This window comes from Phalacrocorax aristotelis, chromosome 16 (assembly GCF_949628215.1).
Source record: "Phalacrocorax aristotelis chromosome 16, bGulAri2.1, whole genome shotgun sequence".
NCBI lineage: Eukaryota > Metazoa > Chordata > Aves > Suliformes > Phalacrocoracidae > Phalacrocorax > Phalacrocorax aristotelis.
Window position 1 is genome coordinate 9,894,589 of NC_134291.1, and position 27,379 is coordinate 9,921,967.

Here is a 27,379-nt window from a genome sequence, read left to right on the forward strand (position 1 = left end):
CTGGGTAGCTGCATTTCTTTATTTTGGCCTCAAGCTAATGAGCACATTCAGTGGGATTCAAGGGCATCCAGCGTGGAAGAGACCTTACACACTCCACTTCTCTGGTTAGATCCAGACTTGACTTCTTTCTGTTTTCATGCTTCCAGGTTCTCCTCCTGCTCTCTGTCCAGCCCACCAAACCCAGGTTTTCCATGAGAGAAGTGAGAATGCACAAATGCTGTAGAACCTAGACAAACAAAAGTACTTCATGCAGAGATGGGAAGGTACGGGTCCCCCACAGCTATATCACTGTTCTCCAAATACAGATCCATTTCAGTGGCATCCCTTTCACTTACATGAATAGACTTCACTAGGTGCTGAGCTAATTTCACCTGCAATATTTATTAATTCATTTTTTCAGGTCATAGTCTTTATTTTCAGCCTGATCTGATGTCGATCAGCAGTAACAGGCCGTGGAAATTATTAGACAAGTTACTCTTCCCCACCTACTTGGAAAACAAGAGTCAACTCCCACTTTGTGTTTTCCCAGTCTCTTGTAAACAGACGCTATGTAATATTGCAACTGAAGAACTGGAGTAGCTACAGATTTCTGGGTAACAGAGCGCAAGCGGGTAGGTGGAGTACTGGGTATATTTAGGATGGCAGGATCATATTGCAGTTGGGGTGGTAGCTCTCAGTTTCAATTTGCTTTTCTGCATGTTGATGTCTGGTGCTGCCGTGTTTTTATAAGTAGGGAACAAGGAAAAGATAAAATAAGCTTTCCTGTAAGGAAACAACTATGCTGGAGCACGGCAAAGGGAAGAGCTAAGATTTGACATAGCAATCCAAGCATCCTGATATGCCGCTGTGAATGCAGTAAGTGTGGAAGATTGGCAGAGCAGCCACTTGTGATTCTCATTCATGTGTTTGGCTGGGGACCGCTTTTGTACAGAGCTGTTCAAATGTATTCCAGGAGCACAGTACTCAAGGAACTTGGCCCTCGGGGAATCTTAATGCACCCATAATGCACAGCTTTCAGCAAGCAGGTTGCTTATGTGTCTTGAGTTATTGTAGAGAGTGAAAAGTGAATGCACAGTATGTTTGGCACCACTGAGTCACGTATCTTCTGCATTCACGTGGTGAGCAATAAGTGATAGTTATTAGTCATTATTGCTTAGTAGAAATGTGTGCTCATGAGTTGTTTCCTGGAGTCTTGGGATGTTTTAATATATTTTTCATGACTCTCCTACAGTGAAATTTATTTCCTGATTTTCAGTTAATGATTTATTTTTGCTTGGTGGCTTTTTAGCAGTAGTGTTTGTCTTTAGTGTTTAGATGGTGGACTAAAAATACCAGAATAATTTCAAAAGCATTATGAAAAGCCTAGGCCCAATATATTAATTTGCTCTAGAAAGGTCGGAGATCTCTTAGGATGATTTAACTGTAAGCCCAGAAATGCACTAACAGTAAAAGCATTCATTACAGAAAAATATATCTCATAAAATGAACTAAAAAATGTTTATAGTGTAAAAACAGTAAGGTAAGGATAACATCCACTTAGTTTTAAAAACGAAGTCTAAAACAAGATCTTTATTCATATAAGATTGGATCAAAATCAAAAGGAAGGGTCTGCTGAAAGAAAACAAGGTAGTGTTATTCACCTTTGTTAAAACCTGAATAATTTCCGTGTATCACTGAAGACTCCACCGCTGGGACAAGGACTCATGATGTCTCTCTGCAGAAGGACAGTCATTGCTCAGTTGAGCTCACACAGCACTCAGAGCAGACTTTAACTGGCTCACTCATTGGTCTGTGCCCTTCATTTTGAATGTCTTCATCAAATTTGTAATTGTTCGAAAAATTGAAGGTGCTTGAGGTGAGCTGTATACAAGTTCTTGTCCCTTTTGTCCTCAGAGAAACTGTGGATCTTTGTTGTAAACCCCCTTTTTAAACTTGAGCTTCAGAAAATAAAATAGTAAGCTTTTAATATTTTAATGCAGTTTTTTGCCTTTTTTACATAAGATCTGTAGACCTCCTGTATATGATACATAAAAAAATAAACCCACCCACACTACAATATGCTTAATGTGTGATTCCAAATAAAATACACTGAAAAAAACCATGCCAAATCTTGACATTTAAATGCTTAATACATGGAAACGGAATAGGTATCGTGCTAGTTCATACTATAATTTCAGAAATCCAGCATGTGTCATGCTTACTGCAAAACTATAAAAAAAAAAATCAAAGTGAACTCTCAGGGATTGTGTTCTCTTAATTGAGTCCCGGAAACTGTGAAAGATATGGCAACTGAAAAACTTTTGATGTAAACTTAATGATTAAACTCAGAAATACAGACATCAAAGAGAAACTGCTGGGAAGATGTGAGAATTAAGTCAGTTACAGATGTAAATAGAAGTTTCTCACCAAAAGGTCTCTTGACAGTGCAAGAATGAAAGCTTCAGTCAATCAAAAAGAAAATTATAGGAGGATCAACAAATATGTCAATAGATAGTAAAATGAAACCTCTAATTAGTTAAATTGATTTCAGCTTTAAAAAAGGGATACGTTTTAAAGAGATCAATTCTTTCTTTTGTGGCTAAATTGAGTACAGGTTAATAAGATGAGAATTTTGAATTTTATCATCAGTAGTTAATGAAATTATAAGATCAGGGCAGAAACTGTTTTCCTAATGTTTTCCAGTTAGCACAGGTATACAAAATTCACACACCAGAGCGCTTATCTAAATGCTTCATACTGAAGTTAACACATTATCTGTGGGTTTATATGCTAGAGGTTGCTTCAGAAGGCTTTTGTGAGAGTTAATCTTGTTTTAGGAATGCTGCTTGGCATATATGATTCTGCACACTATAATCTGAATTATCCATACTCCAGAAGTAGTTTTACTGGTTGTTGCCATGACTGTGGACAAAGTACTTTTACCATGCTAAACATGTCTCCAGAGAAGGAGGTGAGAAACACAGCAGGAGGCAAATTGTGACCAATCGTAACCCCACTTTTTGGAAGGAGAAATAAATTTATATGTGGCATAATTTATTCTCTTTGGCATGCCAGTTTAATTGATGCTGGTACTGACATCTTTGCAGTTAAACGATATGAGGCTTTGCTCTGAGGAAGTTCTATCTTCACCTGCCTTGTTACTTATGGTAGAGCTATGTCACCCAAAGCCGTGCCACAATTTCACCTACTCTTCAAGCGTAAACAGGTCAGCAAGGTAAATTAAGATTAACACGACTCTGCTCTCCAGAGGTCTGGCAACAATCCTAAATACAAATGTACGTGAGGAAATAATACTAAATTAAAGGTCATTAAGTGATACATTTAACAGTGTTGACAATTTGGGAGTTTGTAGGAGATGACTGATACAGTTTTAAATTATTGAAATGTGACTGGCATTCCACTGGATTATGAATTGGCAACGAGAATATGATGATGGACTAGCTGTAACTGCCCTGCTGCTTTTAGACAGACTGTCAACTACTTACAAACCAGCCAAATGACAAAATCAAATTAAAAGGCATGCTTACAGCCACTACTGTACAAGCCCCATGAGATTCTGAATACACAGATGGATCTTGTACTGAGTACCAGATGTGAATTGGCAAGGAAACAATTCCAGATGCATCATTCCCCTTCACTGAAAATTCCCCGTGTATAGATGTGCAGATCTTGGGGCAACAGAGAAGAAACAGAATGCCTCAAAATTAATAGGAGGAAAAATATGATTCATGAAAAGTCAAGGGCGGAGCCAATGCAGAGAAGAAAGTAAAGGTCTTGCCTCTTTTAAGAGACCATACGAAAGAGTAAATTGTTGGATAATAGTTCTGTTAAGGCATCGAATGAAAATGGTTTGGTTGGTTGGTTTTGGTTTTGTTTTTTTTTACCAATAATAGCTAAAGAGGAGATAAGTGAGTGAATTAAATTCTTGGAAGCATTCAGATCTAATGCTGCACGGAGGGGGTCAACAAGCTGCAAGAGTAAAGCAATGCATTGACAAAGACAAGCATTTCTCTATCAGAATGGAAAAAATCACATTTGTGTAGGACAGGTACATGGACCAGTATTAAAGTAGGTATGGAGCAGTCCAACTGACTGATTGCATAGTCTTAAATATAAATGTTTGGAGGCTCAGAGTGGAACTAAAGTGATGAAACCACTGTTTATGCAGATTGACTGCTGGTTTTGGTGGAGGCGAAACCAAATTGTCATGTAAATAGTTTTAATTATGAAACTAGACAAGTTAATACAGTCCAAAATTTGGGTTAGTCATTTTTGAGAGTAAATTCCAAGCTGCTTTATTAATAGATGTGTTGATACATTTTTAAACTAAAGCCCCACATTCTCAGTAAGTGCTTGGAGGGCTTTGTTAAAATGTGTCCATAAGGATGAACCACTGGCTCAGCTGGAGTCAGTGGAGGTTTCCCAATTATTTTCATGAGGTCAGAACATCACTGTCATTGTTTAAAAGGCATCTTCATATAGTGTAAGTTAACTAAAATACTGTACATCTGGTGGCATCTTCTAAAAAGGTCTAATTGTTTATGCACTCACGCAGTAAAATAGCAGAAATAATTAAGATTTATCTAAATCAATTTATAATTTATTTGCCTTATGCACATTAAGCATCATGCATTTTAATATAGACAAGACTTAAAGCAAAACCACTATTATCATTCCTAAATCACAATATATCCTTTTGCTTGCAGGCTGTAATCTATGACTATTAAGCTGTGACAGCTTGCCAGAACTTCTCCTGCAAGGACCTACTGATGGAGTTTTTTTAAAGAGGCTTCATAAAAGAAGCAGCAGCAGCAAACTGAGTGACCCTACAGGTGCAAGCTGCAGCAGCTGTCTCTCCAGTATTCCCAATAAGATTTGTTGAAATTCTCTGGATCGCAACGTCTTTATTGGTAATGGATCCCTCCCTTAATTTGCACTGATGCATTTGGAATGTCAGCTTCCAAAACAAGGCACATGGGAGGCATTTAAAGTAGATTTTTTGAAAGGAAAATGAACAAAGAGCATGTCAGGTTCCATTTTGATTTGCATGACAAATCCAGCATGCAGTGTTCTGGTGGGTCGGGCTGGGCGTGCCTGCCACTCACTGCATTTCTCACTTTGGTTTGATCACTTCTGACAGTCCGTTATGTTAATTGTGCTAAGGATTGTTTTGCTGGGGGAAGAAAAGGAAAATCATTTTTATGTTTGTACTTCTTCCATTTACAGGAAAGGAGGGATATCTGAGGGAACAGAAAATATTTTCAACTAGTTTGTGATTTATTTTATTTGTAAATAATCCCGTGAGGTCATCAACAAGTTCCGTATTTTAAATCTTATTGTTACTCACTCCGTGCACGTGTTTTTGAGTGGGAAATACTAAGGCCCTAAACTAGAAACTTGGGGAGTCTATTGTTTTGGTGCACACCAGTCTTTCTTCCTGAGTCTCCCAGTGATGGGTCCTGCAGAGTGGTTTGCGCTATGCCTATATGCTTCTATTGGATGATATTGTGGTGCTTTGACAAGTGCTAACAAGGGATTTAATGCCCTAAGAGGCACTGTTGGACACACATTGTCATCGGCATGTGGATAGTATGTGAATAACTCTCATGTGTCAAAGACCTGTTGGTAGATCTATGCATATGACAGAATTCTCCAGGAGGCCCAATTCAAGGTGGAGGTGGCTGTTGCCCCTTAGCGTACATGTACTTCTCCATCATACATGTTAAAACAGTCATGGATTGCTTAGTAGTGAGTTTTTGAGTTTCAGAGTTCCTAACTAACTGCAGGTGGCAGAACACTGTAGGCTGATCACAAATCAATATTTTCAGACTGATAAAATGATCAACCATAAAGTTTCAGAAAGACCCTGTTGCTTATGTTTCTGTCTCTCTTTTGCGGTTACTGCTGGTTTTCAGCCAAAGGAGAGCTTAGTGCTTACAGAATGAGGAGGGCAAGAAGATAGCAATAGAATTTTCCGGAGGTAATGACTGACATCTACCTTTTAAGCTCTGAACTCCTACCATGCATGTTGTGATATAAGTGCACCATGACAGATAAGCTCTAAATACAGAATGCTTTTATATAGTATAAAATCATGCAATCAGATGCAGAAATAGCAAAATAAATGAAGTTAAACAATCAAGTATAGTATTTCAAATCACATTTTTGCTTAGCAATTCAGTATGCTAATGCTACTTTTCATGACCAGTGTAGTCCTCCTTAAGTACTATTTTAGTAAAGTCTGCGGACTCACACAAGAATCGGTTTGAGCTGGTGCATCTCAAAAAAAGTCAAATCCAATATAATTAATAAGTGTTATGATAATTAATAATATTCTTACACCACCACTTTGAGAAGGATTACCTGTTGAGCTGCTTGACTGAAAGCTGAACTCAGTGGGAGGCGAACTCACTGAAACGTAGCTCCCGAGAGATGGAAGGCTGTGCCTCCCAGGTGGGGATGGCTCACACTGGGATGGCTGTGCCGATCCCCCCTGGCCCTCCAGCTGTCCTTGCTGTGGGAAGTTCCTCCTTCTGCTGCAGGGACGGCTTAACTGCCCTGAGGCAGCTGCTGGATTTTGCCAATTCTGTTGTGAATATTGTGGGTATATAAAGTTGAATTGAGAGCACTGAAATACGCAAAACCATAGCCTGTGGCAGTTCAGTGCAGGACGTGGGAGCCTCCAAGGTGGAGAGCGTACATCAGGAGCTGCTGTTGGCCTTGCAATGTGCTAAGTGGTCCCTCTGCGTGAGATGGCTGCAATTCAGAGCTGCCTCAGCCACAGAGCTCCGAACTCTGTATCTGTAGTTCTTGGTCTTGTGACTGGATGGTGCCTCTCCGTTTCCTGGTACCTTTCCTGTTTGATTGCTTCTTGGAAAACAGTGTCATTATTTCCTGTCAGAGCAAAAAGCCACTAAACCTCTCCCACTAAGAATTTGTTTGTATTTTTAATTGGCGCCCGATATTGAGAAAACCCACCACGAATCCAAGTCATATCAGATGAAAAAAATTACCACTGTTCTTGATAATGCTTGTAAAGTGTTTTGTCCTATGTGCGTTTTTAACAAAAGTCAGCTGCTCAGGTTCTCGCTCTGTACTCAGCAATGCTTTTTAAGCTGTTCTACTACAGTAAAAGGGAAAGATCACCCACAGCTTTTTTTCGGCTACTATATATGAAAAATGCTGTGCCCAAAGTATTCCTGCCCTTAGGCCACTGCCCGTTCTCCCTGTGCTTTTTCAAAGAAACGGCTCCTGCCTTTTCCTCCAGGAGGGAGTAATCGTCACAACAGGGCAGAGCCACTTTGAAGGTGTGGTTCCATCTCTTAACCAGCTCAGTGATGGCAGTGACAACCCAAAGCATAAGCAGATGATCCTGCTGTGGATAATCACAAAATCACAGAATGTTAGGGGTTGGAAGGGACCTCTGGAGCTCATCCCGTCCCACCCCCTGCATGAGCAGGCACCCCCAGAGCAGGGGCACAGGACCGCGTCCAGGCGGGGTGTGAATGTCTCCAGGGAAGGGACCCCACAGCCTCTCTGGGCAGCCTGTGCCCCTGCTCTGGCACCCGCACAGCAAAGGGGTTTGGCCTCATGTTCAGGTGGAACTTCCTGTGTTCCAGCTTTTGCCCATTGCGCCTTGTGCTGTCGTTGGGCACTACTGAAAAGAGTCTGGTACCATTCTCTTGACACCTGCCCTTCGGATAATTATAAGTATTGATAAGATCCCCCCCCTCAGTCTTCTCCAGGCTGAACAGACCCAGGTCTCTCCACCTTTCCTCAAAAGGGAGATGCTCCAGTCCCCTGATCATGTTGGCAGCTCTCCGCCGGGCTTGCTCAAGCAGTTCCGCATCCTTCTTAAACTGGGGAGCCCAGAACTGGATGCAGCCACTGGATGTGGCCTCACTAAGGCAGAGCAGAGGGGGAGGATAACCTCCCTCGCCCTGCTGGCCACACTCCTTTGAATGCCCCCCAGGACACCGCTGGCCTTCTTGGCCCCAACGGCCCGGTGCTGGCTCAGGGTCACCTCGCTGCCCCCCAGCACCCCCAGGGCCCTCTCAGCAGAGCCGCTCTCCAGCAGGTCACCCCCAGCCTGTGGTTGTGCGGGGGGTTGTTCCTCCCCAGGGGCAGGACCTGGCACTTGCTCTGGTTGAACTCCATGAGGCTCCCCTGGGCCCAGCTCTCCAGCTTGCCCAGGTCTGACTGGATGCCAGCACAGCTTCTGGTGCATCAGCCACTCCTCCCTGCTTGGTATCGTCCCCAAACTTGCTGCGGGGACACGCTGTCCCTTCGCCCAGGGCATCGATATGTATATTGGACAGCCCTGGACCCAGCACAGACCCTTGGGGAACACTGCTAGGTACAGGCCTCCTGTAACGCTTATTTAAAGCATTTAGCTAATACGTATTTAAAGCAATTCTCTCTCAAAAGAAAGTCTCCCACCTCCATCTTTTTTTTTTTATTTGCTGGGACTTCTTTATTTAAGAGACAGAAATTTGCCGTCCCCATGTTTTGTTCTTCATTTTCTCAGAAGAAAGGGGTGGGAGGGGAAGAGCCATTTATCCCCCGAGGAATCCCGCCAGGAAGCAACGGCAGGGGCTGGTCCCGATCCCCCCTCGCCGCAGCCGGGGTCGGTGCCGCGGTGTCTCCGGGTGCAGGAGGCGCCCGGAGCAGCACCCAGCGCTTCTGCCGTCCTCGAGAGGCCGAAGCCCGTCTCTCCCCCGCGTCCCCGGGACTCGTCCCACCCCAGACCCGCTCTACGTGGGGCCGGTTTCCAGCCTCCGCCGCCACCGGGACGATCGCGCCCCGTGTCCCCGGCGCCGCGGGGCCGGCAGTGCCGCCAGGGGGCGCCAGAGCGGCGCCGGAAGGGGAGGGGAGACGCGGGCGGAAGTGTCGGCGGGGCCGCAGCGCACCGGGCCGGGCCCACGCGCGAGGCTGCCGCCATGGCGGAGCGGGTGGAGCAGCGGCTGGAGGACCGCGTCCCGGAGCTGGAGCAGCTGGAGCGCGTCGGGCTCTTCACGCGCAGGGAGATCCGGTGAGGCGGGCGGCGGGAGCGAGCGGGCGGGCTCTCCCTCGCTGGTCTCCCCTCGCTGATCTCCCCTCCCCGCAGGGCCGTCCTGAGGAGGGCCTCGGCGCTGGAGTACAAGATACAGCGGAGAGCGCTTCGGAAGGAGGATTTTATTAATTATATTCAGGTGGGCGTTGGTGGTGAGCAGGGCGTGCTGCCTCAGGCTGTCGGTTCAGCTCGGTTGGCAGCTGAGCGATGTTCGTAGCTCGGGCTGCTTCGTGAGGCCTCCGCGGCCAGCCCGGGTGGTTTGTTGGCAGAAGCTCCTCCGGACACGCCGGGGCCTGAGGCGAGGCCGGGAGTTTGTGCCCGAGTTTGGGATGAGGGGGTCGTCTTTCTTGTTGTGACTTTCCCCCGTAGTTTCTTCCTCCTCCAGGGATGCAGACACCAGTTCCCTGATGCCATCTGCAAACTGTAGTTAAGCATAATTAACTTTGCGTGGTGTCAGAAGTTTGCTTGTGCATTATGACTCTAGGAATAGCGGGTGCCAACAGCTCAAGTCTGAAATACCGTGTGTAACACAAATGCTCAAGTTTAATTTCAGTCAGTCTTAGAAATGTAGTGATCTCGCCAAATAATTGTTGCTTGTTTCCCTGTATGTAATTTTTATTGTCCACCTGATTAGTTATAAAAAACTTGATCTGTATTATTTTTTCCCCCTTACTGTTTTGTGTCTTCTCATCTGCTTTTAAATGTTTTTTTTCCCCACTCTAGTATGAAATTAATCTGCTGGAATTGATCAAGAAAAGAAGAGCAGTAAGTTTATCAGTTATTTAGAGTGCAAAAATACTTTATGCCAGATTTTTCTATTGCAATAAAAGTAATACTTTTTTTTCCTCCTAGCGCATTGGATATTCATTTAAGAAGGATGAAATTGAGAACTCTATTCTGCATAGAGTCCATAGCCTCTTCAACCGTGCTACAGGAAAATGGAAAGTAAGTTTGTTTATTTGATAGGTTAAAAAATGCCCTTTTGTTATGTAAAATTATCTAGATATCATTGCTACTAAATATTTGTAATAATACAGAGGGATGTAGTAAAAAACTAGGTGGATGTTTGGTCTTACAGTTAGCAGTAGCCCAGAAGTAGACCATTCATATCAGACCTTTATTGTACACAAACAATATTTTGTACTGAGTCATTAGTCCTCAACTGTGTAGCGCCACATATTGCAGTGTGAGTCTGGTCTGTTGCCTGGCAAGGACTAGGAACAGAACGAAAAGAACTTTCAGCTGCTTTAGGAAAAGATCGACTTGATACATCTAATCATAAAACCTAAATGAGGTGCCTCAGGAACCGTTACAGTGGGCTCTTTTGAGTTCAGTGTAACATCGGTTTGATTGGAGGGGCTGTGAGGGTGTGTCTGAGATAGGAGGGTTGGTTTTCTTTGGGTCTTTTGCAGGAATTTGCAGATCTGGGGGAAAAAAGGGAATTTGAGATTCAGAATTCCTTCTCTCTGCATGCCACGTCCTGTATTGTTTGCTTGTATTGTTTACTTGTCAATGTACTATTGATTTGGTACTTGCCCTATTGTAAGGTGGATTCTTTTCCCTTTGCATTTCCAACAGGAAGATGTCCAGCTTTGGCTTTCACATGTTGCATTTTGCAAGCAGTGGGTGAGTTTTCAGAATGCTAATCTTATCTGCATTGAGGCCCTGGATTGGTGTTTAATCAGGCATCTGGAATTTGAATTCTAAGATTGGTACAAACTTTACTGGCATGTGCTGTAGTACTGAAACAATTTTGATGGTATTATTGGAGCTGCCTGGGATTTTCACTGATGTCCATAAGTACAGAATGTGACTCAGAAGGAATTAGTATGAAATTTGATGCTTGCAGGTGGCAAAGGTGAGGTTGATAGCATTGCATCTGGAGTACCCTTGCTTTGGGAGAATCATAATACTGGTTATACCTTCTCTGGAATGAATGGATCACCTGTCTGTGAAACGCCATTTTGTTCCAAACATTTCTTATAGCGGCTATGCTGAAAAGTATAATTCTGGCAATTCTGTGCTTTGTAAACTTACCTGTGCAAGTCTTCACATTATTATTAGCATTCAGTCATTGTCCTTCCTGTACTGAAGAAGGTGGCCTTGTCAGAGTAATGCAAGTGGGCAAAGAAAAATGCAGTCTTTACCTCAAAAGCAGTCAGTGAGAGTATGGATTTGTGACTTAGGCAACGTTTGTGTTACCTACATAGTTCAGAAAGGTTTGAGTTAACTATGCTAACCTAGTCTGGTAACATTTGGAAGCTGGTCAGTATTGAACAAATATGTAAAACTTTCTACTGAAGATAAAGTGGCGGAGGAGTGTCTCTTCCAGTACAATTGCATTACAACTTGTAACCTGTCATAATGAAACTCTGGTGCTGGTGGCTCACTTTGGTGCTAGAGTGGGTGAAACAATGCTACTTCTCTTACAGAATGCAAAACATCAGCTTAGTAAGGTGTTTTCTTCCATGTTGGCCATTCATCCCAATAAACCAGGTAAATAAAACATCGGTGAGCGCTGCATAAATAACTGAGTGTAGATTGTATAGCATTGGCTTAAGTTCTTACAGATTACAGTTCAAGCTGTTGGGGTGAAAGTTCCTGCTCTTTTCTTTGCCTTGCTGCTCCTTCAGAGAGAAGGGTTCTGGCAAGGATTGCGCTGAGCAATCAGAAGGGGCTGTGAAGCAGGAGTCCCCATGGTCTGAGTGACCATTTCCCAGGTAGACTGGGGACCAGCTAAATGTTTCAGGGGTCGGAGGTGTTGAATACTCACAGCTGCTTTTGGCTTTTGAAGACTTTGTTGTACATCATTGGATGTTTGGCTATACCAGATCAAACTTCCCGGATCTGCTTAGCTTTTAGTCCTTTAACTAGGTTTTACGTGGGAGATAATCAGCTGTATTCCATCGCTGAGCTCACAGATTATGTTGGGTGCACTGAACAAAAAAACCCGTGTATCCTGGAGAGTAGCTTCAGAATGGGTTCTCATGACCAGTCACTTGCTTTGCCTTAAAATGAATTTCTTTGTTGCAGCACTGTGGATTATGGCAGCAAAATGGGAAATGGAGACACAACTGTCATCAGAAAGTGCTAGGCACTTGTTCCTTCGTGCTTTGCGCTTCCATCCAGAGTGCCCAAAACTCTATCAAGAAGTGAGTTCCTGGGTTTTTTCTATGACCAGTTATTTGATTAATCAGGGCAAATCAAGCAAATCAGTCCAGCATATTTCTCTGATCAGTCTGAGCAAACTGGAAAGAACTCGTTTCCCCATCAGTGGGGAAACGATGTTTAAAAAAAAAAAAAAAGTACTTCGTATTGGTAGCATTTATCAATTATTTAGCAAATCCTGTATTTATGCAGAGTGAGGATTTTACACTGTTTATAGATAAATGTGTCGGAATTCCCTTTTGAAGTGCTGTAAGTGCTTCTAGGACATAGTTCTCTGGGTGAGATCTGGCATCCCTAGCGTTTGCTAGGGACCATGTTTTTTTCTGAGGGAAAATTAAGGTTTAAAGAATGACTAGAAAGTGGTAATTTCTACCTGTGGGAAACTTCTGACTAAATATGGAGGGTGGATAGCTGTATGCACAAACCTTTAAAAACCAGGGCTCTTGGACATATGTAGCATGTTGGCAAAGTCCTGATTTTCAGCTCCTCAGGTAAGGCTTATTTTACCATCTATGGACTGAGATGTTTTAGCGTTTATCCTTACCCCCACAATAATTTAATTATCTCTCGCAGTATTTCAGAATGGAGCTGATGCATGCTGAAAAACAGAGGAAGGAAAAGAAGGTATTTGAAAAAGCAAAGATGGACTTGGTAGGTCAATTAAACTTAAGAGAGATTGTCTGCTTGCGTATTGCACATTAGAATGCACAGTTTCAAGGAATCCGTATTAATGGTTTGTTTGAAAACAGCTTAGTGAAAGCTTCTGTTCATGTCCTGTGCCTGCGTTAGGCTATTCAAGTTAGGCTCAGCTCAAATACTTCATACACTGGTTCTTCTTTACATTTGTAAAGTCTTTTGTTACATCCCCCAGTTTAAAAGTTAATAGTAATTTCTGGAAAGGGATAGTCAAGCGTAATTATCTCTTATTTCTTTGCAGTTGACTTGTGCAAATTAGATAAAGATTGATGAAGAAAAACAGTTTTTTCCCATGTTTGTAAAAATGGCAGCTGAGAAAGGAAGACAATTTTTTCAATGATGTTATGCTTGATATTGCAGGGGGAATTCAGTTATTCTGAAGAGATTCTCAATGGGGAAATGGCTCGCATAATCTACAGGGACGCTGCTCAGAAAATTAAAGGTGATTTAACATGTCTTGTACTTATTAAATAGGAAAATTGTCACCTTTAACTCAGCTCTCTGCTACGTGATACAGATAGGCTTAGCTCCAGTGTACACACAAAGGTATTTGCAACTCTACCATTTCTTCAGTAGAACCTAGATAATGCCAAAGTATAAATTACTAATGCTAATAGTTCTTATTTCATAACTGTTCTGCAGGCTGACACCTCTTCCAGTACAAGAGCTTTTGGGCTGAAGTGGCATAGGTGCTGGGCTTACAGTCTGAAAACTTCATTGTTTAAAAAAACAAAGGGAGGACAGTTCAGAATCACACACCTTTTTTGCTTTGCTCTTTACTGAACGTTAGATCACAACTAATCAGCTAGCACTAGTGACAGAGAAGTAAGAATTCAGGCTGATAATGAAACAGGTTAGATGATTTTAAATTAACCAGGCTTGGTAAAATTAATCTATTTTATTGAGAGAACTGAGTAAAATAACTGCAAAGTAGTAGCCGATATCTTTGAGAAACCACAGTAGATGGGGATCTTTTGGAAGGCAATGGGCAAAATGTAGTAACAGCATTGAAAAGTAGAGGGGGGAAACAGAACATTAGAGGAAATGACAGAAAGACTTGGCTTAATGTAAATTCCTGGAGAAATACTGGAATAAATAGGTATACAAATGATTTGTAAGGACCTAAAAATAAGGAGGTGAGTAATGGCTGATAGGGATTTGCAGTGAACTCATTATGTCAAGTCACTTGGCATTCTGACAGGGAAGTTATGGAGATACAAGATGGATGGATGTAATTAATTGACATACACTGTGTGCAGCTTCAGAGAGGTCTGTCCCAGGTGTGAAGCCTTCTGTGTTTTCGTGGCAGAGTCAAATGAAGGAGCAGAGGAGGTGCTGATTAGATGTGCAAGTGGAACCACGCTGGGAGGATCTGTAAGCATGTCAGGACAGGACTAGTTTAACACTTTGGAGACTGGAATATCCTGCCTCTCACAGCCTTTTTTGTAACTCAGTAACATGAAGTGAAGAATATAGTCTGACAGTCAACATCCCGACCTGGCTTATCATATGGGTGGGACACTGAGATTTATAGACATGAAAAGGGCATCTATCTAGGCACTTCAGTGTTACCTGTGTCTTGACAAAAGCTTGCAAAGATACAGAAATGCAGTGTGCAATGGGTGTAATACTCCACTTGATAGTTGTTTTTTTTTCTCTCCTCTATGTAGGGGTTGAGTTCCATCTGGCTGTGCTTTCTATTGCAAAGCTCTTTGATTTTACCCAAGATTTGCAAAAAGAAATTCTTGAAAGGTGAGGTGTGGCTTTGCATTGTGGGTTTTCTTTTTTATTTTTGTTTTGGTTTTCTTTAGGAAATATGTTCTCGTACCTTCTCTAATTTATGGTGGGTTGACAGGTTAACAACTAAAGGCTGTTTCTCTAGGGAAATAGAATGTTAAGGCCTATGGGAAATCCTTTAAGAAAAACAAAACACGAGGCAAGCATGCTCTTTAGAAAAGGATACTTGTATCTAACTTCAGAAGAGGCTTTGAGAAGCTGCTAAGAAAAAATCAGATAAAATACAATTGTCACTGAATAATTACTACACTTAGTTTCCATAAATTTGTTGCAGGAACTGTGGATTTTCCTAGTGTACTTTATGGTTCTTCTGCATCTTTAGTTTCTCTAGTTGTTCCTCTCAAAAGAAAGATCTCTTGCAAAAGCTTCCTGTCTACTTCATGCCATTACTGAAGAATATCCATATTAAATAAATAAATGAAAGCTAGTATTTTGCCTTTCTCTTGTGGAAAGGTAAAATATTTTTTCTCTGGCATTTGGTTGCTTGGAAATGAAGTACATTTCTTTACCAATGTAACAGCCCTTCTAAACATACCTGCAAAGGAAGGTGGCGGTTGAGGGGTGTTACAGACATGGTGTGTTTAGTTTGCAGACCAAGTATGCTGATGATCCTCTCACATGGGACTACATGGCACGCCGTGAGCTGGAGCTGGGGTCCCCACAGGCCACAGAACACACCACAAAACAGATGAAAGTATCTGAGATGACTCAGAGAGAGGAACGGTGCTGTGCAGTCTTCGAAGAGGCTGTGAGAGCAGTCCCAACAGGTGAAATGTTCTGCCTACATTTTAACATTTTTCCCTGGTACTTTAGCGTACTGTATATTGTGAAGATTTCGAAGTAGGTGTTGGCAGGCTGTACCATACCTAAGTTTTTAGATGCTACCTTTTTGGGATCTATCTATTTTATGTGTTATTTGGGTTACTTCGCAGTGTTTTTATGCTTTCGAAGGAGCTGTTTGACTGAGAGTGCTTTTTGTTGCTTGTTTGCTTTTATTAACGTGACTTGACCAATAAGGAGAATAGAAGCCCACAGATTAATAGAGGTTTGGGAGTTGTACAAAGAGAAAATTCCCTAAATAAAGGAAACCTGTGGAACTCAAGTATATTGCTGGTTAGCTGTGAGTAAGCAATGTTTTTGAGTTGCCAGTGGAGTGGAAATCCAACTTCAACATCTGGTATTGTCCTTACTCTCAAAGGAAGCTACAAGGGGCTGTTTGTGGAGTGGACTCAGACTTGCTGCTTATGTAGTCTTGGTAGTCAGTCAGATGAAGAAGGATTTTCTCAAGTGCCTGTGAGTGTCCTCGCTCTTGCAGGCCTGTTGAAATCCACAGGCACTGAACATTAATTGCGACAGCGTGCGCTGAAGCCTCAGCTGAACTAAGCCATAACTAAGAGTTATTGTCTGCAGCTTATACTGGGAAGCCATTTTTAAATATTAACGATATAAATGTAGGGCCTCTTTCATAATACAACGTTTTAAAACAAAGTTGGCATTAACACTTAGTGCTCGGATTCTCTGTATTCCTTAAAGACAAATATTTGTGCTTACTCTTGTGATTCTTTAAAGTGTGATATTACGCATTTGATTCTACAGAGGACATGTGGAAATGCTACATCACTTTTTGCTTAGAGAGATACAGCAGGAAAACAAACAGTGAAGAATTAAAGCAAAAGGTAAAAGCTTACTAGGAAATCGTAGTGACAAATCATCCCTATTTTTACTGACTTCTGTAATCTATCAGACAAGGAGCAAATATAGACATTTATCAGAATTACTTACCTGCGGCCATCATTAAAAATTATTTAGTCTTCATCTGAGGGGATCACTTTTACTGACAGGCTCACATGTGGCCTGCCTGAACACGAGTAACTTGGGCATAAACTGGCCTTGTCAGTAAAGTCCAGTGACCTCTTTGGATGGAAGTTAAGAATGCAAACTTGTTTGTATTTGCTGACAGTCCTGAAAACCTGTGCTTGTTCAAAGAAAAGGATGAATTAAAATGACTCTTGCAAATAAGTCAGAGTAAAATTTGGTGCTGGCACGTGGGCACCTTAATTAAGCATCTATGCTTCAGTGTGACTCAGTGAATTAACTGATCCTGTGCGGTTTGGTTCCCTTTTAGTACAGTACAAGAACATTGCTGATATGTTCTTTTGCTCTTTAAGGAAGAATTGTGATTCAAATGCTCAAATTTCCCCTGTATCTTTGGATGTATGCGGGTACCTAAGGTATTAGATATGTCACTTCTATTCAATTTCAGTGACATGTTAATACACTAATCCACTGGGCTTCTTGTAATGCTGGGATCTGGCATATACAGGAATAATGCTTGTGTTCTTTACTTTTTCTTCTCTGTTGATTCTAGAGGCTGGAGAGGACACTAAGTGTGTTCGGCAAAGCCCATGAGTCCAGTTTGCTGCCCGAAGCTCTCTATAAGCAGTGGGTAAGAGTTGACACTGAAAAATAGGTTGTGAGACTGTCCTGCATTGCTTGCATGCCTGTTGTTACCATTTTGAGTAGATAGAAAGGTGGGCAAGATTTTGATCAAGGCCTTGCTTTTTAACAAGGTATTACAAATCTCTTGTGGTGATCAGCTGTATCTGCTGGGTTTTAGCTTCAACTATTACTGGAGTCCAGCCTCTTCGAGAAGGCTATGGAGATGGCAGAAGCTGCAACTAAGCGCTTCAGCCATTCAGTGGAAACGTGGCAGATGCGGCTGCAGGTGCTGATCCAACTGAAGAGTGATGACGTGACCCAGTGTTTTGAAGAAGCCGTTAAGCACGTGAAATCTAAGGTCTGTGCTGGTTTTATGGACTTGATGCATTAGTCTCAGACAGGAAATCTCTGATATTTGAGGTGTTTTTTCCCCCCTTTACGTTCAAAGGGCGTTCAAAGTCTCAACCATTTTTGAGGTCAAAAATAAGAACTTGACGTTTCTCATGCACATTGCATTCAGGAGCATAAGGGCAAATTCACTTCATACTCAGTGTTAAAGCTGAATGCTCACAGGTGACGTTTTGCATACTCTTCTAGCAGTCAGCTGGTATTTTTTGTGTCGTGAAAAATATGTTTTCACTGTCCTGATACACTGTTTGGGTGTGTAGTATTTCAAGCCTTGAATTAGCTCTGTGCTCTCTTACTGTTCCATTTCAAACCCTGGGCACAAGGAGAGAGGAGAAGAAACAAGGAGGTGATTGTTTCTTTCCTCCTTGCTGTTCTCTGGAGTTACCGATGTGCTGCAGTGTTTGGTGATGTAGAACTTGTCTCTCATCCCTGGCAACGTGTCTTGTAGCTGTCCCGCGAAGCAGTATTTGTCCAGTAGGCGAGGAAGGAAAAAAGAAGTGATTTCAGTGTGTAGTGCAAGTTGTCCTTCTAAGAGCTGTGTCTAAAGGACATTTTTTAGCGCAGCTGTAATACAGAACCTGGGGGATCTGTCTGTTTCTGTAAATCAGGGTCACTGTATTTCAATCATTTCATTTATCTGCTTACCTCGTAGGGCACTTTGCCATTATGGACCTTCTGGGTGGAATGGAGTGAAGGCACAAACAGCAAGGAGGACACCGAAGCTCTCTATCAGGTAGTTAGCTAATAGAAATGTACTTTTTATGACAGCGTGTAAATAAATGGGAACAATGTGTGTGGATGGAACGTTAACAAATGCTTTATCCTGCAGTTCCTTCATGGATGTGTTGATACCAAAGAATTTCAAGTAAAACTGTATGTTACCAAAACCAGTTGGATATAGGCTCATAAGCACAAATGTTGTCCCTATGCTTCTAAGACATCTAGATGTTTGGAAGCACAATCAATGATGGACTCTTACTTTTCTTTTTACTTTGTGGTCTAGAATTTTTGCTCTGGTTTTGGATGCCTGTCTGAACACAGGTTGGTTTCTTTTTGGTTTTGCTTTTTTTTCTCCTTGCAGAAATCCTTACGTGCCACAACTCCTGCTGAATCTGTGACTATGAAAGAAAAGTATCTTGACTGGACTTACAGAAATCGTGGTTATAAGAAAGCTAAAAGAGTCTTTACCAGGTGACAAATAAAACCTTCAAACGCTATTGTTCTAGGGCAAATGTTAAAAGGCTTAAGTCTAAAGTTACTTATGTTTTCACTTCAGCCTGTGTGAAAATCGTCCATTTTCACTTGACTTCTTCAGGAAGATGATCCAAATAGAAAAGGAGCAAGTAAGTTGTCGAATATCCAATTAAGGCCTTGTATTTGTACTTCTAAATTTGGATTTAAATAGGAAACAGAGGACTTATGAGCAGTGTCATTAGTTTGTGATCAGTTCATATTTGTCTTCTAAAGTTGATTCTTAGCATGTAATACAAAACCAAGTTCCATGGTAACTAATCTTTGGCAGGGTGCGTGTGCGCATGTAATTACCATGACTCTTTTTCTTTGTAAGAATCTAATCAAGCTGCAGATTCACTTCCGTACAAAATAATGGCCTTTTAATACCTTCCTTTGTTAGGAATCCTGCAAAATACTTCATCTGAGAGAATACTATGAACGTGCCTTGAGAGAGTTTGGTTCAACAGATTCTGGTAAGGGGATTTCATTTATTTATTTATTCATTCATTCAGTGCTGCCTCTTTTATTTCCATCCATTTCAGAAGGTAGCTGTTTGTTCTGCCCTTGTGATTGCTGTCATGCAGAGTGGAGCTTATTTCTTCTGTGCCATTAAGTGCATGACACTGCAGTGACCCTTTACTGTCAGTCCAGGGTTATTGTTTGCAGTGGGATGGCTTCACCAGGACTAGTAGCAAATAAGGTTTGACACTGGCTGGCATAAGAAAAGTGTATCACCTTTAATTTGGATTTGTGAACACTGCGGAGCTAGGTTTTATAATCAAGATTTCTGCAGTATTCCTTTTAAGAAAGTAAACAGCCCAATTATTGCTGCATTGTTTCTTAAGACGTTACTGCTCAAGCTGGGAATAGAACCCAGGCTTTTGGCCCTTGAGGGCCAGGGACTTGTAGTTTCACAAAGTAAACCTCATTGCGTTAACGTCATGGACACTTGCAAAAAGAGAGTCTCTAGGTTAGATGTGGTATGTTTGTTAAGTAATATCCAATCAAAATCTAAACAGAACTTCTATTTTTCTTTTAAAGATATCTGGCTGGATTATATCAAAGATGAGCTAAGTCATCCCCAGGGCAAACCAGAAAACTGTGGGAGCATTCACTGGCGAGCTATGAAGATGCTGCAGGGAGACCTGGTGGAAGACTTTGTTTCCAAATATACTTTATTGCAAACTGGACATTTATGAAAAGCTATAAAAAATTAAAACATGACTGTGGATTTTTTTAAACTTCTTTGTACAAAGGTAAATTATGTGCTTAGATCATATTAAACTGCACCTTTACATTCTTGCCTCTGTGGGAAAAAAAATAATCTGCCCCACTGTAGTTGTTTCTAGTGTTGCTTGTGCCAGGGCCAAGTTCAAGTGTAGTTAGAGGAGAAAGCAGAGTGTCCGTGAGTGTGCGAGAGCAAGCTTGTCTTCCTGCCTAAATGTTCAGGTGGAATAGTCATAATGCATCAGCTTTTGCACTCTGAAAAGCTACTACTACGGCATGTAAAAGAAAAAAAAAATCCCATGGAAACTGTACCCGTGGGAGATCTTCGTATCTTACTAAGCTGAATAATGAAAGTGGAACACGGAAGGAACAATCTGTAAAATGATGGTATTTGTTTCCTAGCCTTGAAGTCATCTGTCATCCTCTTTAAAAACAAAAACCTCTGTGACCACCTTGCATTGGTGTTTGCATGCTAAGATGTAGTTCTGAGAGTGACTGTAACAAATGTCCCTGCTATGACAGTAAAAAGTTCTGATCAATGTTTTCACTGCAGCAGTCAAGCAGACTCGCATGACTAGTGTGGAAACAAGGTTTGGAGCATCAGCCAGTTAAGACTGCTCCTCTGTGACACCTGAAGTATGTCCTGCTTTGTCTTTCCCAAGCTTTCAGCCAGGCCATCTTCTACCTGCCCACTTGTTCTCAGTTGTCTGGCATCCTGCTTTCTCCCTAGTAATTGCCAGTCTTAGACCCTGTCTGCCCTTTATTATGTTATTCTCTCCCCTGAATCAGTTGTCTTGCTTTTTCAGTTGTTTCTTGCTGCTTCAGTTCAACAAAAACCTCTTCAAGTACAAAGCTTGGGTTTTGGTGATTATTTTTGTTAGGTTTTTTTTTTGGTTTGGGTTTTTTTTTTAAGCCCAGCAAAGCTGGTAGCTCCACCATTTCTGAAAGTGGGCCCTTTTTCCTTCATCCATTCTGGTTCCTTACAGAACTTTGCCGCTCACTTCACTGCCTCCATCATCTTTGAGTGACATGCATTTCCTGAAAGCACATTCAGCTGATACCTGTCCAGGATGCACCGACCAGCTCTGTTCAGTACAGGTGCTTCCCATCTCCTAATGCTTTCTCTGAGCATGCTGCTAGCACGAGGCCCACAGGAGACTGTTATCTTGTGGCAAGATTAAAAAGCCACAGAGCCTAAAGCAGCAGTGATATTTTATTTAGGAGTATAGAGCTGTTTTCTTGCAGCTCTTGTGTCTATTTCTCCGCCTTTTTTCCCTGTTGTTCTACCTGCTCGTCTGCCCCCCAGCCGGACTGCTTTCCTCTCCCGCTGGGCACCATTTTCAGTGGTGACGAAGGAAGTTGTGTGTTCAAGGGGTGCAGGTACCGGCGGTCCCCGCGGGGCGCGGGAGGCCGCAGCGCCGCACGCCGGGGCTCAGCCGGAGAAGCCCCGCGGCCGGAGGCTCCCGCGGCGCCGCGTTTCCAGCCTCCTTCGCGGCCGGCGGGTCCTGAGGCACGGCCGCGGCTCCGGGGTCGGCAGCCGCCACCCGCCCCCGCGGACCGCTCGCATGACGGGGCCCGCGGCCGCCTCGGGCGCAGGCGCTGCGCCGGCCCGGCCCGGCGCTGAGGGGATGAGAGGCTCCAGCAGGGCGGGAAGGCGGGCGGGCACGGACGGAGGGACAGACGGACGTCTCCTTACGGCGGCGTCTCGCCCGGCCCCTCCCTCAGGCCGGCCGGCATGGCGCGGCTGGCGGCACCGCCGCCTCGGCAGGTGTGGTGGGCTGCGGAGCGGGGTCGGGCGGGCTCTCTTCCCCCGCACGGCCCGGGCGGGCGGCGGGGCCCGCCGGTGCGGGCTTGCCCGAAGTACGCGGCGCTTTGCACCCCTCCGCCGGCCGCGAGCCCTGTCAGGGCCCTGCCGGCAGCGGGCCCGGCCTCGGGCGTGCGGGGCTCGGCTCGGCGAGCACCGGGGGGCCCGGCTTCCCGCACCCACCGCCCCGGGCAGGGCCTCGCCTTCAGCGAGCTCACCTTTGTTGTAGTGGAAGTGGCGGGGATCGCTTATCTGTCCTTTCCACCCTCTCTGGGGACCATCAAACGCGTTGAGGTGTTGCCTGCTGCTCCCCAGGTGTGCGTCCGCCATCTTCCTCCAGCTCCTCGGGGCTGCTGGAGGGTCTGGCTCCCTCCTGTCTCCTTGGCATGCCGGCTCCCACAGGGAGCTTGGCTCACAGTCTTTGGTGTTTGTACTCACTCCTTTTGCCTTCCTTACCTCTGCAGCTTTCAGTCTGCTGCTGTTCCCATACGGGCGTGTTTTGGGTCAGTTCTGGGACCTGTTGCCAAAACGGTGGCAGGAGGGTTATGGCCGTGGGTGAGGAGACTGGTTGTTCTGCGTTGGCTGCTGCCTGGGGAGACTGATGGCAGCAGCAGGATGAGCCATCCCTTGGCAGATTTGCTTTCTGGAGTGAAAGCCTGTCTGGTTTAAAACCTGTGATTCATCAAGGGAACAAACAAACAGGCCAGGCTCAAGGGCTCAGAAACATTCAAGTGCAGTGGAAGTTGCACGAGCCTCCTTGGAGGAGTCAGTGAAAGGTGCTACTGGATTCTTTAAAACTGTCTCGTAGGTGATGGCTGCTGCCATTGAGTCTGCAAGCTTTGAGGAGGAACAGCTTCCTAATAAGAGAGGAACCATGACCTGGAAGCCCAGAAAAGGTAAGCCTGAAATAGTAGGACAAAACAAAGCAAATGGTGAGTAATGAAACTTAACACTTTGCTTGAGGAAATATACTTAAAACTTTTTGGTGATGCATGGGAAATGCCTCTTCAGTTACTGCACTAAATTATTTCCATGGAGATGTTTATGTATGCAAAAAAATACAAAAAAATTACTCCTTTTTTTAAACCCGAGCTGTGGTTTTTCAACATGCCTATTTTTTTAAAATACCAACAGGTGAATGTGGTGAAACAAGACTGCCGAGTCCTTTGCCCTAGTGTAAAGAGTTATTTTCTGACAAGAGTCTGTGGAAAATCCTGACTTGGGGTAGTGTTGTGGTACAAGCCTATGCCCAATGTTCCCAAGCATCTGAAACCTGAAGCAGCACTGTAGTGATATTACATATGTAAGAAACTGCATGTATTATAATTAGATTAGCAGTCACAATAGTGCATTTGTACACCTGTCTGAATTACTGCATGCTAACATTTCATCATTCCTGTTTAATTCCTAAGTATCTCTGTTGGCTGTTTCTATTGGTTTTAGAATGTTTGCTGAAGAAGATTCCAAATGTTCTTGATAGTGAGTCTGAAGAAAGTGAATTCTCTGATCTCTCTCACAATGAAAATGATGTCAGTGGCTCTCCCATTGATTCTGTTCATATACGTCCTGACCTGGAAGACTTGGATGGTGAAGTCTCCAGTACATCTGAGGCTGTAACTTTTCCTGAGCTGCAAACTGCTTCTGTGTATGAGGCGGAGGACTGGGATAAAGAATTGGAGGATGCTGAATGTAATCCTTATGGTGAGTACAAATTCACTTGTGCTTCATTTGAGTTTTGGATAGTATGTGATTGGAGGTAGGTGATTTGTAGGAGAATGTGTTTAAATAACTTCATGTTCTATTTTGGGAATAAATTTTTGTTGTTGTTGGTATTGACCTTGTGGGTTTGTAATGCATAATTTTCTTGTCAAATACAGACTTTAAAGGCAGCGTTGTGAAGTTCACGTGAAATTCTTGATTGGGCGATTGAATTCTTAGGCAGTGGAATGGTAAGGAGACTTGTATGTGTGTATTGAGTCTCTCTGGAGAAGCTAGGTCTCAGTAGTGTATCTTTGTTCCTCTTCTGAAGAAGAGAAACGTACACGGAGTGCAGGAATGTATCTTTTTTTGTGTAAAAGTTCCTTTCCTCTAAGAAAATTAATCCAGACTGTACACTGTGATGTCCCTCTAGAGCATGGAGTTCTTTGGAGGGGAGCAGTACAAGTGCTCAGTCTCTGAGTATGCTTGTGCTGTAGGTTGGGGTTTTTTTTGGTGGTTTGGTTTTTTTTGTGTGGTAGGGTTTTGTTGTTTTTTTTAGGCTTGATCCTCTTAAGTGGTTGTGCATGTGATTACTCCTGTGGACGAAGGTGGCAATAGATAAAGCAGTTTCATCCACACCTTTAGAGTCATATTAATCCTTCAGTTTGTTAACTGTTTTACGGTGACTCGCATGTTGACCTGAGTCTCAGTCTTCCATTTGCCAGGCTGTATGCTAGGGTAGAACAAGCGGGTGGAGTTTAGCCAGCAGTGGTGACCTGCTGTGTCTTTGTTGATGCAGTATAGTACCATTTCCATTTTCTTCTCATTAATCTGTATCTTTTGTAATTAACACAAAACACTCCTTTCTGTGCTGAGGAAATATCAATTCTCTGTTTATTTTAATTCCATAAATGGCTGTTGTATTCAAGTTCCATTGTTTGATAACAGAAGGAAGAGGGAAAGTTTTTGCAGCCTTCCTATAAAATTATTCTGATTTTAAAATGGAAATAACAGTAGTGGTTTTTCACACTGGGTAATCTGAGAAGATGACTGTTTCCTTTTTGGATGTTTCCCTCTATTCCATCTTAGGCTTTCCTTTTAATTTTCTTATCTGCTCAAGTTTTTATGGAATGTTTTGAAAATTTTATTTTTCACTGGAACTGTCACAAGTTCTTTTCCTTTAACTCACTCATCCCTACCTGTAGCTTATGCTTTTCAAATCCTCACAAACTAAGGAAGCTGCGATTATGGGATTCAGGTGCTTGTGAAAGATACTGAGTACAAGTGTCTGAGCTGTTTGCTGCTACAAATAAAAAACATGTCTGGTCTGTCATTTTATGACTTTTTAAAAATGCTTGCTTTGATGGCTTGTTTAGCAGCACTACTGGAAGGGTGACATGTGGATATACTGTGTTGGGCCCTCTGGTGCCCCATACTCTGGGCTTTTAATTTGCTCAGTCCTTTCAGTGTCTGCCGGCTAGAAATCTTTTGCTTCTGTTAAAGGACTTTGCCCTATTTTTGTGCTAGGTTGGTTAAATAACAGGCTTATTAGGCTTAATTGTAGCCTAGTGGAAATGTTGTTAGAGCTCGCTTTTACAGGACCCCACCCTTCCATTCTGCCCAGTGACCCAGATCTTAAAGGGTTTGGAGGGCTCCTAATTGGGATGTGAAATTGGAGATAGGAGGAAGGGGGAGGAGAAATGAAAGTAATGGTTTCATGAGCCTTTTATGCCAGGAGAAAATGTAAAAGAACTGCATGCATTGTAAGAGCTGCTGTTGGATGTTCTGAATCAAGGTATATCATTAAGCTTTTTGGAAAAGCGTTTTGTCTCAGTGGCAAGAACCTTCCTTAAAATGAAGACGTTGCCAAATTCAGCTTCCTGTTTGCTTTGTCTGTAGGTCTAATTCATGAGTGCTGGCAGATCAAATTGAAATACTTAACTGGAAGACGCTGTAGACCTGCAAAATAATCTGTTACACTATACCACTAGTTTCCTAAGTATCTCCCATGGTTTAAATATTTTCTTTGATCTTCTTCAGATGCTGGTGATCTCCACTGTGGAAGCTTTCAGGAAAATAATCTTTTGGCCTCGTACTCATGGCAGGAAGATTCATTTTACAACCCAGGCTGTCACCATGCAGCTTGCATTGCTTTTACGCCACCAGTTAGAATGACTGAGACTGGCCAGTTTGATGATGCTGATGAATGAGGTTGACCCTGGTCAGAACTAAGTTTGGCTTCTGAGCTGGATTATGTTCTTCACCGATAGAGTCATGTCAAGTCCTTTGGCTTGCTTGCAGAGTTCTGCGTAAGGCCAGAAATGCTACACCATCTCCGATGTTTTGCTTAGAATGCTTCTGAGCTGTTTAGAAACTGACCATGCTTTACCTCTGGAAACAAGAGTGCAGGTGCTAGTTGTAAGGAGTCAATGCATTTCTGGACTTTCTGTTTGTATTATACAGATCTATGTTGTTGCTAATGAATTGCTTGAGAGGAAGTATTTAATTTCTAAACTTCAGTTTGTTTGCCAAGCTTTGACATGCTTATTCCTGTGTGTCGATGTAACTTGTAGCTTTCTTTCCTTTTCATCTGATGCTGTCAAATTGGTTTGGATAGCTTTAAAAACTATTACAGCTTCTCTGTTGTATTTCTATGTTGCAGTTTGTGATTCCATATTGAACACTGGTGTTTAACAAAATTAGCCATGGCAAATACAGAATGAGTTGTTTTGTTTTTATTTTTATGTATTTCAGCATGAAGGAGTTACAAATATGTGATACACATTTTGCAAATACACATGTGGACATACAGTAGGCCCTACTGTATCCAACAGGAATACTGGGTGCTTAACACTGCCTCCCAGCAAAGGTTTCTCCATGGCAGACCTTCTTGTATATGGACATATTGTCCTCAGGTCTCACAGTTGTTTTTATAACATTTCCGTGTGACATCAGACATGTAACGACAAAGAAAATATCTATGTTTATGTGTCTTGTAGCATATAATATATGTGTCCCACAAACAGTAGCAGATTAAGGTTCCTGATACTGCTGATATGTTTGTTCTGTTGTTGTTAGTCTTGTGGCAAACAAGGAGATAGGAACACAAACTACCTCCATAAAGTCTCCAAGAGAATAGCTGGAACTAGAACCACATCCTTCTTGCCTTTGCTTTGGAGTTAAAGGAAATGTTCTCAGATGAAGTATACAAGTCGATTGAATGGCTGATCACTTGAATAACAATAATCTTCAACTAAGGCTCATGTTTCATTAATCACCTACCTCTCAAGAACTTTTTGATGGCTTTGTGTTTTGACACTGATGGATACTGGGGCACAGTACCCGTGTGCATTTATTCTCGGGCGAGGAATTAACATTTACCACTGGGACACTTTTTTTGTTTAAATCATCCAGTGTATGAGACTGAGATTATTTACGCATTAGTTTGGAAGGAGGAAGTGAATGACACAGTGGTATTTGCTTAATCTTTTCCTTGAGAGCAGAGAAGGACAAGAGCTTGGAAGAGTCTTTTCTTCTGGTACCTTGCAGTTCCTGGCTGTGTCTTAGTACCTGCAAGAAATCAAAGTAAAGAGTGGGAGCCTGCTGTTGAGGTTGCAAGAAAGAGGGCCCATTATTTTATTCCCGTATGATGGAGCGATCTAGGGATTAGTATTTCCATCAAAACTTCCTTTGCCGTGCCTCCAGAACACATACATACAGCAGAAAGCACAGTCTAAAAGGCTGTTCTTTCTCTGTGCAGCAAGAAAGCCCTAGCTGTGCTATCTAAGGCACAAGGGGTGTTTTTTTTTGTTCTGCGGACTGCTGTGTATGAGAGAGAGTGCCGCTCTTTGAGTCCA

At 42.8% G+C, this 27,379-nt stretch overlaps 2 protein-coding genes and 1 long non-coding RNA gene across 3 annotated transcripts; 2 read left to right on the plus strand and 1 right to left on the minus strand.

Annotated features, from left to right (window-relative positions):
- On the minus strand, positions 1-6,803 carry LOC142065140 (uncharacterized). The gene is made up of 3 exons (XR_012663292.1): positions 6,364-6,803; positions 1,641-1,937; positions 1-226 (listed from the first exon to the last, which is right to left on the minus strand). It is a non-coding gene; the product is annotated as an uncharacterized LOC142065140 (long non-coding RNA).
- A 2,068-nt stretch (positions 6,804-8,871) lies between these two features.
- UTP6 (UTP6 small subunit processome component) lies at positions 8,872-20,034 on the plus strand. Its single transcript, XM_075111374.1, has 19 exons — positions 8,872-9,031; positions 9,107-9,191; positions 9,776-9,817; positions 9,905-9,997; positions 10,631-10,678; positions 11,485-11,548; positions 12,086-12,204; positions 12,794-12,871; positions 13,277-13,358; positions 14,587-14,668; positions 15,299-15,480; positions 16,310-16,389; positions 17,082-17,159; positions 17,331-17,510; positions 18,213-18,293; positions 18,642-18,751; positions 18,837-18,903; positions 19,194-19,266; positions 19,835-20,034. Exons 1-19 carry the CDS (start codon positions 8,940-8,942, stop codon positions 19,990-19,992), a joined length of 1,794 nt encoding a protein of 597 aa, XP_074967475.1. The 5' UTR covers positions 8,872-8,939; the 3' UTR covers positions 19,993-20,034.
- Positions 20,035-21,632: 1,598 nt separating this feature from the next.
- Positions 21,633-26,794, plus strand: COPRS (coordinator of PRMT5 and differentiation stimulator). The gene is made up of 4 exons (XM_075111375.1): positions 21,633-21,788; positions 22,633-22,720; positions 23,268-23,525; positions 25,563-26,794. The coding sequence occupies exons 1-4, from the start codon at positions 21,756-21,758 to the stop codon at positions 25,730-25,732; spliced, it is 549 nt and encodes a 182-aa protein (XP_074967476.1). The 5' UTR covers positions 21,633-21,755; the 3' UTR covers positions 25,733-26,794.
- Positions 26,795-27,379: the final 585 nt, after the last annotated feature.

Excerpts from the sequence above, each read along its gene's own strand:
- COPRS (XM_075111375.1), top strand. The coding sequence starts at position 21,756 with ATGGCGCGGCTGGCGGCACCGCCGCCTCGGCAG. Across the intron at positions 21,789-22,632 it reads CGGCACCGCCGCCTCGGCAG|GTGATGGCTGCTGCCATTGA; the intron begins GTGTGGTGGGCT and ends ACTGTCTCGTAG. Across the intron at positions 22,721-23,267 it reads GACCTGGAAGCCCAGAAAAG|AATGTTTGCTGAAGAAGATT; the intron begins GTAAGCCTGAAA and ends TATTGGTTTTAG.
- UTP6 (XM_075111374.1), top strand. The coding sequence starts at position 8,940 with ATGGCGGAGCGGGTGGAGCAGCGGCTGGAGGACCGCGTCCCGGAGCTG. Across the intron at positions 17,511-18,212 it reads TTAAGCACGTGAAATCTAAG|GGCACTTTGCCATTATGGAC; the intron begins GTCTGTGCTGGT and ends CTTACCTCGTAG. Across the intron at positions 18,294-18,641 it reads ACACCGAAGCTCTCTATCAG|AAATCCTTACGTGCCACAAC; the intron begins GTAGTTAGCTAA and ends TTCTCCTTGCAG.